The 13419-nt window shown below is 44.7% G+C and overlaps 1 protein-coding gene across 1 annotated transcript; it reads left to right on the forward strand.

The window, feature by feature from the left end:
* The first annotated feature begins 2014 nt into the window (after positions 1-2014).
* Positions 2015-9798, forward strand: G6PC1 (glucose-6-phosphatase catalytic subunit 1). Its single transcript, XM_004434415.3, has 5 exons — positions 2015-2244; positions 5210-5319; positions 7215-7320; positions 7969-8084; positions 9287-9798. Exons 1-5 carry the CDS (start codon positions 2015-2017, stop codon positions 9796-9798), a joined length of 1074 nt encoding a protein of 357 aa, XP_004434472.1.
* The last annotated feature ends 3621 nt before the right edge of the window (positions 9799-13419 follow it).

A 13419-nucleotide genomic window follows, 5' to 3' on the forward strand; every position in this document is an offset into this window, starting at 1 on the left:
ACAAGTAGTCTCTTGACGTACACAATTGCTCTGACCAAGAGGATCCCCCTGCCTGGTGGGCAGCCTGCCAGAGGGACTCTCCCACTACCCTGTGCGCCCAGGATTGGCTATCAGCTCCATCATGACTCCTTATCAACACGAGCCTTCTCCCTGAGAAGATAGGGCTCTCCATATGCTGAGCGCATGATGGAACCCCACCCGACTCAGAGACTCTGGCTCCTAGCAGCCCTGTGGAGACCCAGACGGTGGCCTTTGAATACTTTGTCAGAGGATCTGCTCTATTTGCCCTCAACTCACCTCAGACCATAGCAATTCCAGTCCCCAGAGTACACTACAACGGTTACTCAATACTTTCGAGGAACGCTTCTCTAGGTAGAGGGAAAAGGCCATCTCTTCTGGTGGGATCCACGACTGTGGCCTGGCAGTCCCGGTAACACAGAATACCCTGCCCCACAACACTGCCAAGTGCATGCTTCATTTGCAGCCCGCCCACGGCCGCCACCACGACAACCTGCTCTTCCTGGACCAGCAGGGACAGTGTGGTCAAGGGCAGTTGGAGTCGGCTTGAGAGCCTGGGGGCACGGGGGTGAGACTCCAGATCACACCTCCTGGATGATGTTTTAATCATTTCCAGCATGGAATGTTGTCAACCTTTGCTACAGACTCATTAGCTCTGAATTTCTTTTCCCTGTCCCCAATCTACCTCTCACAAGACAATATGGACTCACTGATGGGAAATTCAAGAGGGCTTTGAAAAGCTTTATTCCCGCTAGCTCCTATCTTTGAAAATGTATCAGTTCATTGCCTGATTCAGCTCCCTGCTCCTTTCAGAGTTCCAGGTGATCCAAGTGTGTGAGGTTTTGGTCTCTGCACTGCTGCAGGATGATTTCTGCTCATGCAGGTGAGCAGGTGGCATCGTTTCTCATAACTTGGTGTTTGTTGCTTTTATTTATTCCTTGTCTACATCCATGGCTATAATAAAATTATATTGACTTTCTGGTGATTATATGTGTCTGTGTACGTATACATATATATATGTATGCATAATAATACATATGTTTTATATATATTTATACTATATATTATATAGTATATATTATAAAATTATAGATACACATGTATGTATGTATATGTAATGTATACGTATAATATGTAATATATATATATATAATATATAAATCCAAGTACAAATGAAAGAAAACTCAAAATACATAAGCCCTTTCCAGAGTCCCTAGTCACCAGTTGCTGATGTTTTTATTTAGAACCATATATTCATCATATTGTTTTTGCATGAACATACATTCATTCTATCACTTAAACTTATGTGTTAAAACCCCAAAGGTCCTAACTTTGAGGGCATTAAGTGAATTAATCAGTGCATTCAGAGATGATTATTTTCTGGCCCCAAGAGATATGGAGCCAATACTGGGAAGAGGGTTTGATCTCCCAAACCAGAGGCATTTCCTAGCAGTTAAGAAAGGCCCAGCAAGGTGTCAGTTCCCAGTATAATAGAGCTTACCATATTTTAAAACTTAAAACTTGAATAGCTAGAGCACAAAGACTTTTCTTTGTACTCAAATAAGTGCAGTGCAGACTTAGGAAATCAGACATCTTTGCAAGAACCATGGTGCATTTAGACTCTGTCCTGGGTCTCTGGCCCAGTTTCAGAGCCAGGAGGGCAGCCCCTTGCCCTGCCAAGCTGCATGCCAAGGTTAATAATTGGCCCTGCCGAGTACATGGCCGATCAGGCTGTTTTCGTGTGCCTGTTTTTCTATTTTACGTAAATCACCCTGAACATGTTTGCATCAACCTACTGGTGATGCACCTTTGATCAATAAATTTTAGACAAAAGTAGTTTTTGAGTCCAAAGATCAGGGCTGGGTTGACCTACAGACTGGATCCTGGGTGTATAAAACAGGGGCAAGGCGCAGGCTGATAGCAGAGCAATCACCACCAAGTCTGATATAACTACAAGAGCTCAGCTGAAGCCTTCCTGAAGGGCCAGGGAGCGAGGATGGAGGAAGGAATGAACGTTCTCCATGACTTTGGGATCCAGTCAACACGCTACCTCCAGGTGAATTACCAGGACTCCCAGGATTGGTTCGTCTTGGTGTCCGTGATCGCTGACCTCAGGAATGCCTTCTATGTCCTCTTCCCCATCTGGTTCCATCTTCGAGAAGCTGTGGGCATCAAACTCCTCTGGGTAGCTGTGATTGGAGACTGGCTCAACCTTGTCTTTAAGTGGTGAGTAAGAGCCAGACAGAGGAGGTCGGCAAGGGAAGAGGCTGGCATTCTCTCTGGAAATGTCTGTCCATCAGAAGTTGCCTTCTCTATACTATTCAGGAAGCCACAGGTTACTCTCCTCCTGACTTTGGATCATCAACATAAAGAGGGAAGACAGAGAAAACGCTGTCAGTGAGTTGAAAATACAGGAAAAGCTATTTCATATGGATGGAAGGCAAGTGGACAGTGAAAAGTCTGAATTACAGACTATACGCAAAGAAACATAGTTTTATGACTTTTTTGTGTGTGTGTGAGGAAGATCAGCCCTGAGCTAACATCCATGCTGATCCTCCTCTTTTTTTGCTGAGGGAGACCGGCTCTGAGCTAACCTCTATTGCCAATCCTCCTCCTTTTTTTTTTTTTTCCCTCAAAGCCCCAGTAGATAGTTGTATGTCATAGTTGCACATCCTTCTAGTTGCTGTATGTGGGACGTGGCCTCAGCATGGCTGGAGAAGCAGTGTGTCAGTGCGACCGGGATCCGAACCCGGGCCGCCAGTAGCGGAGCGCGCACACTTAACCGCTAAGACACGGAGCTGGCCCAGTTTTACGACTTTGAAGCAGAATAGGTAACATGAAGGTAGATGTATGAAAGAAAGATGATGTATGAAAAAAGGAAACACAATGATAATTTAAAAACCAGTTGTGTGGAGTAATGAGAAATAATCCAGAGAAGTGGGCTCCAGCCTTATTCAGCCACAGCTGTTATGTCCTGGGCAAGTCACAGGAACTCTCTGAGTTTCTGTTTTATAATCTGTGAACTTAGCTTATCTCTGGGACCTTAATAATAATCGTAGTTAACATTTATTGAACATTTAATATATGTCAGGCCATGTGCTAAGTGCTTTTCTGTGGGGTAGGTACCACTATATTACAGGTGAAGAGACTGAGGCCCTGAGTTAAGCGCTAGACCAACATAGGTAGTAAATGTCAAAGGCAGGATTTAAGCTCAGGCAGGCTGGCTTCAGAGGCAAGGCTGTTAAGAGCTCTGTTATATCCAGTGCTGATAAACTGACTCTCGGGGGGAAAAAAGCCCTGGTTTTAGGGTTTGCCAGTTTCTACCGTGTACGTATTCCCATTATGGCCACTTTCAAGCTACCGATGAGTCCAGCTTGCAAAAATCCTGAATATTTTACAATTATTAGCCAGTACAAACTCACTCTAGCACATTACTGGTTCGGCCTCTATTTCCTCAACTGGAAAGTGAAGAGGTTGGACCAGCTGCCCCTCTAAGAACTTTACCATCCATAAAACCATCTATGTCTACTGTCAGGCAATTCTTTTTTTTTCCAGTTTTATTGAGAAATAATTGACATACATCACTGTATATGTTTAAGGCGTACAGCATGATATATACTGTGAATTATTACTACGATAGGTTCAACTAACACCCATCTTCTCATATAGAAGCGATTCTTTTTTGTGTGCGTGTGAGGAAGATCAGCCCTGAGCTAACATCCATGCCAATCCTCCTCTTTTTGCTGAGGAAGACTGGCCCTGGGCTAACATCCGTGCCCATCTTCATCCACTTTATGTGGGACGCTGCCACAGCATGGCCTGACAAGCGGTGCGTCTGTGCACGCCCAGGATCTGAACCCGGGCCGCCAGCAGCGGAGCACGTGCACTTAACCGCTAAGCCACAGGGCCGGCCCCATAGAAGCGATTCTTAAGATCTTTTTCAGCTCTGATATTCTTTGGCCTTAAACAATAAAAGTTCTTTAGGGTAGAAAAAAATTGCTATTGGGCTCAGAAGCCCAAGGCATATTGATGAGATTCTGAAACTTCTGTTGAAAAATCTAAGTTTTGTCTGTAATGCCCCCTATTCAACAGCATGACTCTAAAAAAATTAAAAATAAAGGGTTATTCCAAAGAGCTGATCTCAATTAATGAACCATGGATTTTCTCTGAGTTGGTAGAGGTCAGAGTCAGTGGCTGTCCCTGATGTTGGTGAGAAATCACTATTCCACCACCACAGGGATAAGGAGGCATCTCAACCTTCAACACCTGTTTCCACAATGAAAAACATGTCTAGGGGGCCGGCCTGGTGGCATAGTGGTTAAGTTCACGTGCTCCGCTTCTGGCGGCCCCGGGTTCACAGGTTCACAGGCCTCGGGTTCCGGGCGTGGACCTACTCACCACTCATCAAGACATGCTGTGGCAGGCGTCCTGCATAAAGTGGTGGCAGATGGGCACGGATGTTAGCTCAGGGCCAATCTTACTCAGCAAAAAAGAGGAGGATTGGCAACAGGTGTTAGCTCAGGGCTGATCTTCCTCACAAAAAACAACAACAACAACATATCTAGTACTTTTAAAGAGAAAGTGGTTTGTCTGAGCTATCCTGTTTCAAAGCAGAGAGGATACAAGCACCTGAAGCTATGTATGTCCTTACAGAGAGCGATTCTGATGGCAACGCAGTGGCCACGTCTCCGGGGCGGGGGGGCTTGTCCTTGGGGCTGGGGCGCATTCTCTGGCGTCAGAGGAAATGCAAGATTCCCTGGAGCCGGAAGAAAGAGAAGAGGCACCTGGTAGGATGTGCGAGTCCAAGTTGCAAGCTGTAGTTCCGTATGCATCCTTCCAGGACAAATTCTTCTTGGGGTCTACAAAAGAGTCACATAGCTGCCATTAATATGGATTTTAGGGTCTTGGGTTTACTTATTTATGCTTGAATAAATAAGAAATTCAAATAGTTCAAAATTCAGAAATTTTATAAAGGTCTCCTTTATAAGGAGACATAAAAAGACGTAAAAAGTCCTTCCCCTGCCTCTCCCCAGCCACCCAGTTCCCCTTCTTGGAGGAAGCCAGTGCTACCAGTTTTCTGTTTAGGATCACATGGATCTTCTCCTCAAGCTACTCTCTCCTCTTGAAGGTGAGGGCTTCAAGCAAAAGGGTTCCTTCAGTAACTCCAGACACGGGTTCTGCTTTTCTACAGGATTCTCTTTGGACAGCGCCCGTACTGGTGGGTCCTGGACACCGACTACTACAGCAACACCTCCGCGCCACTGATCAAGCAGTTTCCGGTCACCTGTGAGACCGGACCAGGTGAGAGTCCCAGCCCCTGCAGAGACAGAAGCAGGGGGGGGGGCCTTGCTCATCGTAGACACCTATTAAAATTCGTTGTGGATGAAGCTGTCTTTGAGCGACACAAGGAGAGCCACTCTGAGCTTTTGTCCTGGTCTTCGATTTGGTACAACTCCATTTTAATTCACTTCAAGAAGGCCTTCCTGAATAGCATATTACCGCTACTTTGGAAATCTGCCTACTGTTTCCAGAACCTAAATTGCTAGTCTAGAGAGGCAAGAGCACCCTCACGGGCAAAGGGCTCCTGAGAGTAACTGTGCTATGGCCCCTCGTCCATAGAAGGGAAAGCGGTAGGGGCCTGAGCCCCTTCCCAGAGGCCTGGCCTAGTAGATGTGCCCTCCTGAGCTGACCGTCTGATCCCACACCCTGCCTGTATTTTACTAGTTACAGCCAGACAGGTATTATTCAGTCAAATGATAGATTTCGTTTTCAGTAGATAATAGGATTATCCAACCCCTTCGTTCACCCTTAGGTGTTGGTGCTCGCATTTCTTCCTCCGGGACCCTATCCTGACTCCCAAACCGGGCATAGCCCTTAGTTATTTGTTCTCACAAACCCTTTGTTCACTTCAGAGCACAGTCATTCATTTGGATGTTATTTATTGAGCACCTACTCTGTGCCAGACACTGTTCCAAGTACTTGGAATACCTCCGTGAATAAAACAAAGATCCCTGTCCTCGTAGAGCTGAAATTTGAATAGGGAAGGTGTGTGTGTCCAAAATATAGAAATCATGATACAAAAGTAAAATATATAGGATATTAGAAGATGATAATTCAGAAGAACAAGGAGGAGGGGGAGAAAATAAGAGAAGAGAAAAGGAAAGGCTTTACTTATGGCATTCCCTGGAAAGCAGACTCGGATGGAGATTAGCATGCAACTTACTCGGGAGCGACAGTTATGGAGGGAAGGGACAGAAGCTGACTGGGCAGAAGGAGAAGCCCAGTTGTGATTCAGTCTCAGTGGACCCCACAGGGAGCTCTGAAGCTGGGGATAGCCCTTCAGAGTTGCCCTGAGTTGGGTCAAGGGGACCAAGCCCTTATATCCCAATATAGACCAGTAACTGGGTGCAGGCCATCCCCAGGGAGAAGGTAACCCTGATCAAGGTGGCTCTCTTCAGCTCAGCACGATGCCTGGAGAAAGCTGAGAGCTGAGGACCGTCTGTGACCACACTCTCAACAGCTAGGAAAATCAGTCCCTCAGTCCAGAAGGGGATCTGGATGGTGCATCTTAGGACCCTCTATCTCCCAGAGTAGAGGGATCAGGAAGGGGAACTGGTGCAGTATTAAATCAAGTGGTCAGCGTAGGGCTCACTGAGCAGGTGAGATTTGAGCAAAAACTTGAAGGAGGCAAGGGAATTAGCCAGTAAATTTCTGTAGGAAGAATTTTCTGGCCAGAAAGATTAACAATGCAAAGACCCTGAGATCTCCCGCATGTTTAAAGGAGAGCAATGAGGCTAGCGTGGCTGAGCAGAGTGAGCAAGGTGAGTGTGGAAGAGAGAGAATGGAGAACAGATCGGTTTGCAATTATACAACCAGCATGCTGATTGTTTGTGTAATCTCTAGACCATCTATAACCACAAGAATCACACTTCTCTGATTTTGCTCACCACTGTACTCCCAGGGCCCAGCACAGTGCTGGGCATGTAGTAGGAGCTCTATAGATATTTGTTAAATAAATGACTAAATGGATAAATGGATGGGTGGATGGGTGGCAGGATGGATGGAGGGATGGGTGGATGGATGGATGGGTGGATGGGTGGATAGACGAATGGATGGATAAATGACAGCCCTAGCTGTCTCCCAGTTGGAGACTTTTCACCTTTAGTCCGTTCATTCATCTCTTTTCTGCCTTTTAGGGAGTCCCTCCGGCCATGCCATGGGTACAGCAGGTGTATACTATGTGATGGTCACATCCACTCTCTCTATCTTTCGGGGAAAGAAAAAGCCGACCTACAGATTTCGGTAAGAACTCAGCACTTGGGTGTGGGTGGTGGAGGGCAGGAGGTGACTCTCTCTGTAGCTGACCCACCACCTGCTCTTCCTCACATTCCCCTAGCCCATCCCCCACCTTGGGTTAGTACTGATCAGAGTTGTGGCATTTCTGCTGAGGGTGAACATTAGAGTCACAGAATGTTAGGGCTGGAAGGGACCCATGAGCGCAACCCCTAATTTTACAGATAAGGAAACAAGGCCTACCACAGTAAAGGGGCTTCAGGTAGTGAAGGTCACTACCTGAGATCAGGTAGTGAGGTCACAGCAGGCTTTAAATAAAAACCCATTTCTCTACCAATCATAGAGTCACCCCGTCCTAGTTAAAATAAACAGAGAAACATAAGACATTCCTACTACAGGAAATTCTGGGTATGCAGCCACTGTGCAAATCCTTAATTACCAAACATAAAATAGGGAGGTTAAAATTCACATATGCAAGGGTTCACCATGTGCCACAGGCATCTTTGAGCTTTTGAGCTTTGAGCTTTTGGATTTCAATTTACGGATATTCCACTGACAGCATCTGAGTTTGCCAGTCTCCAGCATTCCTGTGGGGGCTGTTCTATTTGCTGAAGGATCTGTGTCTGTATTCTGTTATGGCTGCTACTTCTGTTGCAGGTGCTTGAACGTCATTTTGTGGTTGGGATTCTGGGCCGTGCAGCTGAACGTCTGTCTGTCACGAATCTACCTTGCTGCTCATTTTCCCCATCAGGTTGTTGCTGGAGTTTTGTCAGGTATCAGCTGCTCTGGCTCCCTCCATCCCTCCCTCCCCCGCCTATCCCATTTCTCCCTTATCAGGACAAAACCCCAGTATTCAAGCCATGTTCTGAGCATAATTGATGGTGTTACCATTTCAGTGGGTTGAAAGTCAAGGGTGGGTGATTTGAAATGATTAATTTCCATAGGAGTGCCCAGGTCTGCACAATTAAGTGCGTTCCAGAAAATTTGCAAAATTAACTTACGCAGTTGAATTAGCTTGAAATCTCCGAGCTTTTCGTAATCTTTATTTCTTACTGATCTTCAATTGGAAGTGGCCCCTAGTTTGGGTGTAAGGGAATCTACCAGGTGTAACAAATTAACACAGCATCCTAGGAAAACTCTTTATTTAAATTTATCTGCAAACCTAATAGATACCACAGTTGGTCTTTTTCATAGGTTCAGAGTTTCGAATACTTGTGTTTTGTTAGATCCAGTTAATAAGGTGCAGAAAACACTTAGGTTAAGTGTAAGAAAGAATTTCTTGACTTTGTGAGAGGCACTGAAATATAAGACCTTAGAGAAATCTTAGAATTTTTTCCCCTGGAGCTCTGTAAGAGCAGAACACACATGGTAAAATTCCAAGAAGAGTGTTGAGAACAAGGGAGATAATGCTTTCATGGTAAGCACAAACTAACACAGCATTTAGGACTGGATTCCACGTTTGAGGAAAAGCCTGGAAGCCATGATACATGAAAGACCTGGGAACGTTTAGGTTAGAGAAGAGGATAACTATTTTCAAATGTATTAAAGAGGCTCTCGATTTACAGCTTAACTCCTGTGGAAAGAACTGAGACCAGTAGACGACATTAGAGGGGGAGAGATTTCGGCTCAGCACAGGAATAATCAAATCCATTCAAAGATGAAATGGGCTGCCCGAGTGGGAGTGAGCTCCCCACCCTTGAGGGTATTCAAGTAGAGACATGAGGACCTCCTGACAGGAGACATGTATGTGGTGGGAGGATGTATGTGACATGACTCTTCCATCTGAAAGTATCTGTGGCTGAGGACAGGCTGGAGTCACATATGGGAATAAACAAGGTGACCCTCTAATCTAGAGTCTGTGACTTAATTCCACAGTGGCAGGACAGATGACATGTGACCCATCGCACCAAACCCACCTCTAGCTGAAGCTCCAGAGTCTTCCTTATTTCTCACAGTCCTTCTTTCTTCTGCTTAGGCATTGCTGTTGCTGAAACTTTCCGCCACATTCAGAGCATCTACAATGCCAGTCTCAAGAAATACTTTCTCATTACCTTCTTCCTGTTCAGTTTTGCCATTGGATTTTACCTGCTGCTAAAGGGGCTGGGTGTAGACCTCCTGTGGACTCTAGAGAAAGCCAAGAGACGGTGTGAGCAGCCAGAATGGGTTCACATTGACACCACGCCTTTCGCCAGTCTCTTCAAGAACATGGGGACCCTCTTTGGCCTGGGACTGGCTCTCAACTCCAGTATGTACAGAGAGAGCTGCAAGTGCAAGTTTAGCAAGTGGTTTCCATTCCGCCTCAGCTGCATCGTGGCCTCCCTTGTCCTCCTGCACCTCTTTGACTCTTTGAAACCCCCATCCAAAATCGAGTTGATCTTCTATGTCCTGTCCTTCTGCAAGAGTGCGGCAGTGCCCCTGGCATCTGTCAGTCTCATCCCCTACTGCCTCGCCCGGGTGATGGGCCAGCCGGACAAGAAGTCTTTGTAAGGGATGTGGAGTCTTCAGTATTTACAGTCAATGACTGTGCCAAGGACTGAGGGCAGCTAAGGTCTTCCGCCAGCCCATTTTGAGGCCAGAGGTGCTAGAGTCAGCTCAGCCGATCTCCTTCCTCCTTTGCAAATCTAATTGCATTGAGTGATGCTTCTTGAAAAGCTAATAAGGCTATTTGAGGAAGCCTTGTCTGTTAGAAGTTGGGTTGTTCTGGATTTTTCCCTGAAGACTTACTTGTTGTTCTGTCAGATATACAAAAGCAAGACTTCCAAATAGGGCCAGCTCCAATCCCAGGCTGGGGATCCCAACTGAGAATTTTCTACCAGTGCTCATCCTTACCCAGAAAAGGAGAAAGGAGCAGTGGATTTGATAGGGAAAGAACGATGGATTAAGGGGGATTTTTTTTTAGCATCTTGCATATCAAGCAAATGATGTCAAACAATATCTAAATTGCTTTGATTATATTTGAATCTTTAGCTAAGGGACTCTCAATAGTGGTGGACCAACTTAAAGTATAATTAATAGGTTTTTAGTGGGGTAATTCTACCTCTTGTACTTTTCCATTATATATCCATGATCATTGTGTTTACTAGGCTTTCTTAATGGCTGCAGTGGCCTAGATTTGACCTAGGTCAGTACCTTCGGGCATAGTCAGCTTCCCCTTATCACATTAGATCTTCCTCCTTATTAGCCCAGCTCTGCTTTCCCCAGAATTTTCCACTGGCTCCACACCCGCCCTGCTGGAACCTCAGATGCCTAAAGTTGACTCTGGTGGTGCTTTTGTTTGTTTCAGTTAAGCTCTGAAATCTTGGGCGAAAAGACAAGGAGAGGGTAAGGAGAGGCAAGGATTCCTCTCTCCAGAAGGTCACTCCAATGTTACTTTTGATTCCTGGAGGGTAAATATGACTCCTTTCTCTATTTCAAGCCAAACAAGAGCACATTCTTGGAGGAAAAGCCAACTCCTCCTCGCCTGTCTCAGTCTCAGCTGATTTGCAGAATATGTCCTAAAAAAAAAATGTTGAAGCCTATTTATTTGAGAGTCCTTTTTTTTTGCTACTAATTATATAGTTCACCATATATTGTTATTCACACCAACCATCCTGGTCATAACATCTTTGAAAAGAAAAATATATATGTGCAGTATTTTATTAAAACAACATTTTATTTAAGAATGAAGTCTTGTTGATTACTATATTTTAGAAGCAATGTGATCTGAAGGTTCTAATTCGGGCTCAGCTAAATTTCTAGCTCCTTCTCTATTTCCCTAAACAAATAATTTAGTTTCTGTGTACCTACGTTTTCCCTTTGGAGAAGGAAAGTGCTTTATTTTGGGTTGGCCAGGAGTCCCAGTACGGGTGGGGAAACTTTATAAAGTGTCCACAGGGACACAGGTAGAGTTGAGCACGTCAACATAAGCACAATATCTGCACAGAACCAGAAGGATCCCGAGTTGGCCAAGATTGAGCATTTAAGTTACTGGACCACTGGTCAGCATGAGTTGGTCTACGGGATCAAACTGCAACTTGAGGGCAGACAGGCAGGGTCATTACCAAACTAAGAAATCAGGGAATGTACGTCGTAGCAGCAGAACAAGACTGGGCAGACTCTGGAATCCAGTAACCCAGTGTCAGCAAGGTTTTGGGTTATAGTTAAAGAAAGTCTGAACAGCACAAGTCATAGCACCACAGAATGCTCAAGGGAGCTATTGCAGGTTTCTCCACTGAATGATTTATTCCACCCTGGGTGCAGGGTCCCACCTCCACAGGCCTTGACTCAACAGCATAACCCTGGATCTGCTGAGTGTGAGATCCACTCACTCAGAACATTGGAATGAGTATATTTAGGGGAAGTGGATTTCTTCAGGGGGGCACCAGGCCCTTCAGAGACTCTAATGGTCTCACCAAGGGAGTAGGGAAATGGTCTTGTTCTGTCTGACTTATACCCCACTGCTTAGGCATGGCCCCCACCCTTGATGATTTATGTGCCCTCAGGGACCAAGTCCAGGTTCCTTGAAATAGGATTCTGGCAGAAAGTAAATAGTGACCCTACCCCCGGCATTTGGTGAGGTTGATAAGGACAGATAAAATTTATTGAGTGCTTACTATATGTTAGGCTGTGTTCTATGTATTTCATTTATTTATACAATTAACTCAATTCTCCCAACATCTCTGTGAGGTGGGCATTATAATTTGTTCTCACATTACGCATGAATAGGCACAGCGGGGTTAGGTATCTTGTCTAGAATGGTGAAACCAGTTTAAGAACCAGGCAGTCTGACTCCAGAGTCCATGCTCCACCCTGTACCCCCCTCACACCTGTACCCCACGGGTGTACCAGTAAGACTGGCAGCTGCTTCAAACCATCCTTCGGATACCAGATGTGACTCTTAATTCAGACCAGGGGGAATTTGATTTCTTGTGGCCAAAGGACATTACAAAACTTAGAGTGATCCTCTCAGTAAGCTAGTACTAGTTTCTAAGTATGAAGATACCATATTTCAAAGGTAATTTCATAAAATAACTATTAGAATAGGCATAACCATGTTAGTTTAACAGCAGTGTCTAAAACAACATTAGCTCTTTCTTTTCCTTCTTTCTAGAAAGAGTTTAAAAGTCGTGCTCCGACTATATGGGTCAGACAGTAATTAACTTACTATTTCTACAGTCGAGATAGAGAGAGAAGGTAGAATTACCACAAGGAACTTTTGGTATAGATCTATGTACAGAGGTAGAAAATAAAGAGACACTGTGGAAGATTGTTTAGATCAGAGACTCCGCAAATACAGGATTGCTACCCTTCATTGGGACGGCAAAGTCTAGAAATGGACAGCCCTGAAGGCTTAGAATTTGTGATGGGTAAAGCTGAGCGTATAAGGTGTCAGCCCATGATCAATTCATAATATAGCCAACGTATTAGCACATTTTGATCACTGATCTGCTCCCAAGTTACAGGGGGATGTTTGCTTTACAAATGACTTGTGAATCCTCAGGATGAAAGTAAGTTTAAGTGACAAATGACAGTTTTAAACGAAGGTCCATGTCATGTTACAGCATAATTTGATAGATTGTTCTAGCAGTCTGTGAGTTTTGAGGAGGTAGGCTTGGGGATGATACACGCACACACACACGCCATACAATTGTATTATTGTCCTAGGAAAACAGACCTGTTAAGAAAGGGCAACTTCTGCTGCCTGGGCCAATGCTGCTACACCACAGATAGACTAAAGGCTTAGGGTTTTTGTTTTTTAACAAAATTTATAACAACTTTATTGAGATATAATTCATTTACCATACAATTCACCTATTTAAAGTACACAATTCAATAGTTTTTAGCATATTCAGAGAATTGTACAACCATCACTATAAATCCATTTTAGAACATTTTTGTCACTCCATAAAGAAACCGCATACCCAGTAGAAGTCACCTCCATTTCACGCCAACCCACCCAGCCCTAGGCAAACACTTATCTACTTTCTGTGTCATATATTCGCCTATTCTGGACATTTCATATGAATGGAATCACACAATACGTGACCTTTTGTGTCTGGCTTCTTTCACTTACCATGATGTTTTGAGGTTCACCCGTGTTGTAACATGTATTAGTACTTCATTTCCTTT

This window comes from Ceratotherium simum, chromosome 16 (assembly GCF_057802395.1).
Source record: "Ceratotherium simum simum isolate JZ-2026a chromosome 16, ASM5780239v1, whole genome shotgun sequence".
Lineage (NCBI taxonomy): Eukaryota > Metazoa > Chordata > Mammalia > Perissodactyla > Rhinocerotidae > Ceratotherium > Ceratotherium simum.

Excerpts from the sequence above, each read along its gene's own strand:
- G6PC1 (XM_004434415.3), top strand. The coding sequence starts at position 2,015 with ATGGAGGAAGGAATGAACGTTCTCCATGACTTTGGGATCCAGTCAACA. Across the intron at positions 2,245-5,209 it reads CTCAACCTTGTCTTTAAGTG|GATTCTCTTTGGACAGCGCC; the intron begins GTGAGTAAGAGC and ends GCTTTTCTACAG. Across the intron at positions 7,321-7,968 it reads AAGCCGACCTACAGATTTCG|GTGCTTGAACGTCATTTTGT; the intron begins GTAAGAACTCAG and ends CTTCTGTTGCAG.